The sequence below is a fragment of the Acanthisitta chloris genome, unplaced genomic scaffold, assembly GCF_000695815.1.
Source record: "Acanthisitta chloris isolate BGI_N310 unplaced genomic scaffold, ASM69581v1 scaffold29279, whole genome shotgun sequence".
Classification (NCBI taxonomy): Eukaryota; Metazoa; Chordata; class Aves; order Passeriformes; family Acanthisittidae; genus Acanthisitta; species Acanthisitta chloris.
In genome coordinates, this window is record NW_008691293.1 from 2,915 (window position 1) to 3,269 (window position 355).

General features: G+C 63.1%; 1 protein-coding gene across 1 annotated transcript in view; it reads left to right on the plus strand.

The window, feature by feature from the left end:
* Positions 1 to 355, plus strand: part of LOC103809357 (ankyrin repeat domain-containing protein 24-like) — a gene marked incomplete at both ends in the record, with an annotated part of 4,642 nt that overhangs the window by 2,361 nt on the left and 1,926 nt on the right. Inside the window, one exon of the mRNA XM_009082184.1 lies at positions 1 to 53. This exon is cut by the window's left edge and continues 120 nt beyond it. Coding sequence (XP_009080432.1) covers positions 1 to 53 — 53 coding nt within the window. The remainder of the gene's footprint in view (positions 54 to 355) is intronic.

Consider the following 355-nt stretch of genomic DNA (forward strand, 5'->3'; position numbering starts at 1 on the left):
TCTCATCCAGCACTTCCTGCAAGAGGCTGCTCAGCGCCGCTCCTGGGCCAGCGGTGAGGAGCTGGGACACCCTGGGGCTCCCTGTCCCCCAGGAGCACGGGGTGGGGGGTCACCCTCAGGGTGATTGGGGCAGGGGGAGGAGGCTCAGTGGGGCTGTGTGCCCTTTTCTTGGGTGCTGGCACCAGCTGAGGTGGTGCTGAGCCTTGGTTGCCTGGCTGGGTGTCTGTACATTCTTGCACACGTGTGTTTGCACGTGGAGGGGTGTGAGTGCTGGTGTTTGTGTGTGTGTGTCTGTGTCCCTTCCCCTCCACATCCATGTACATCCCTGGGTTGGCCTGTCTGTCCCTGTCCCCTC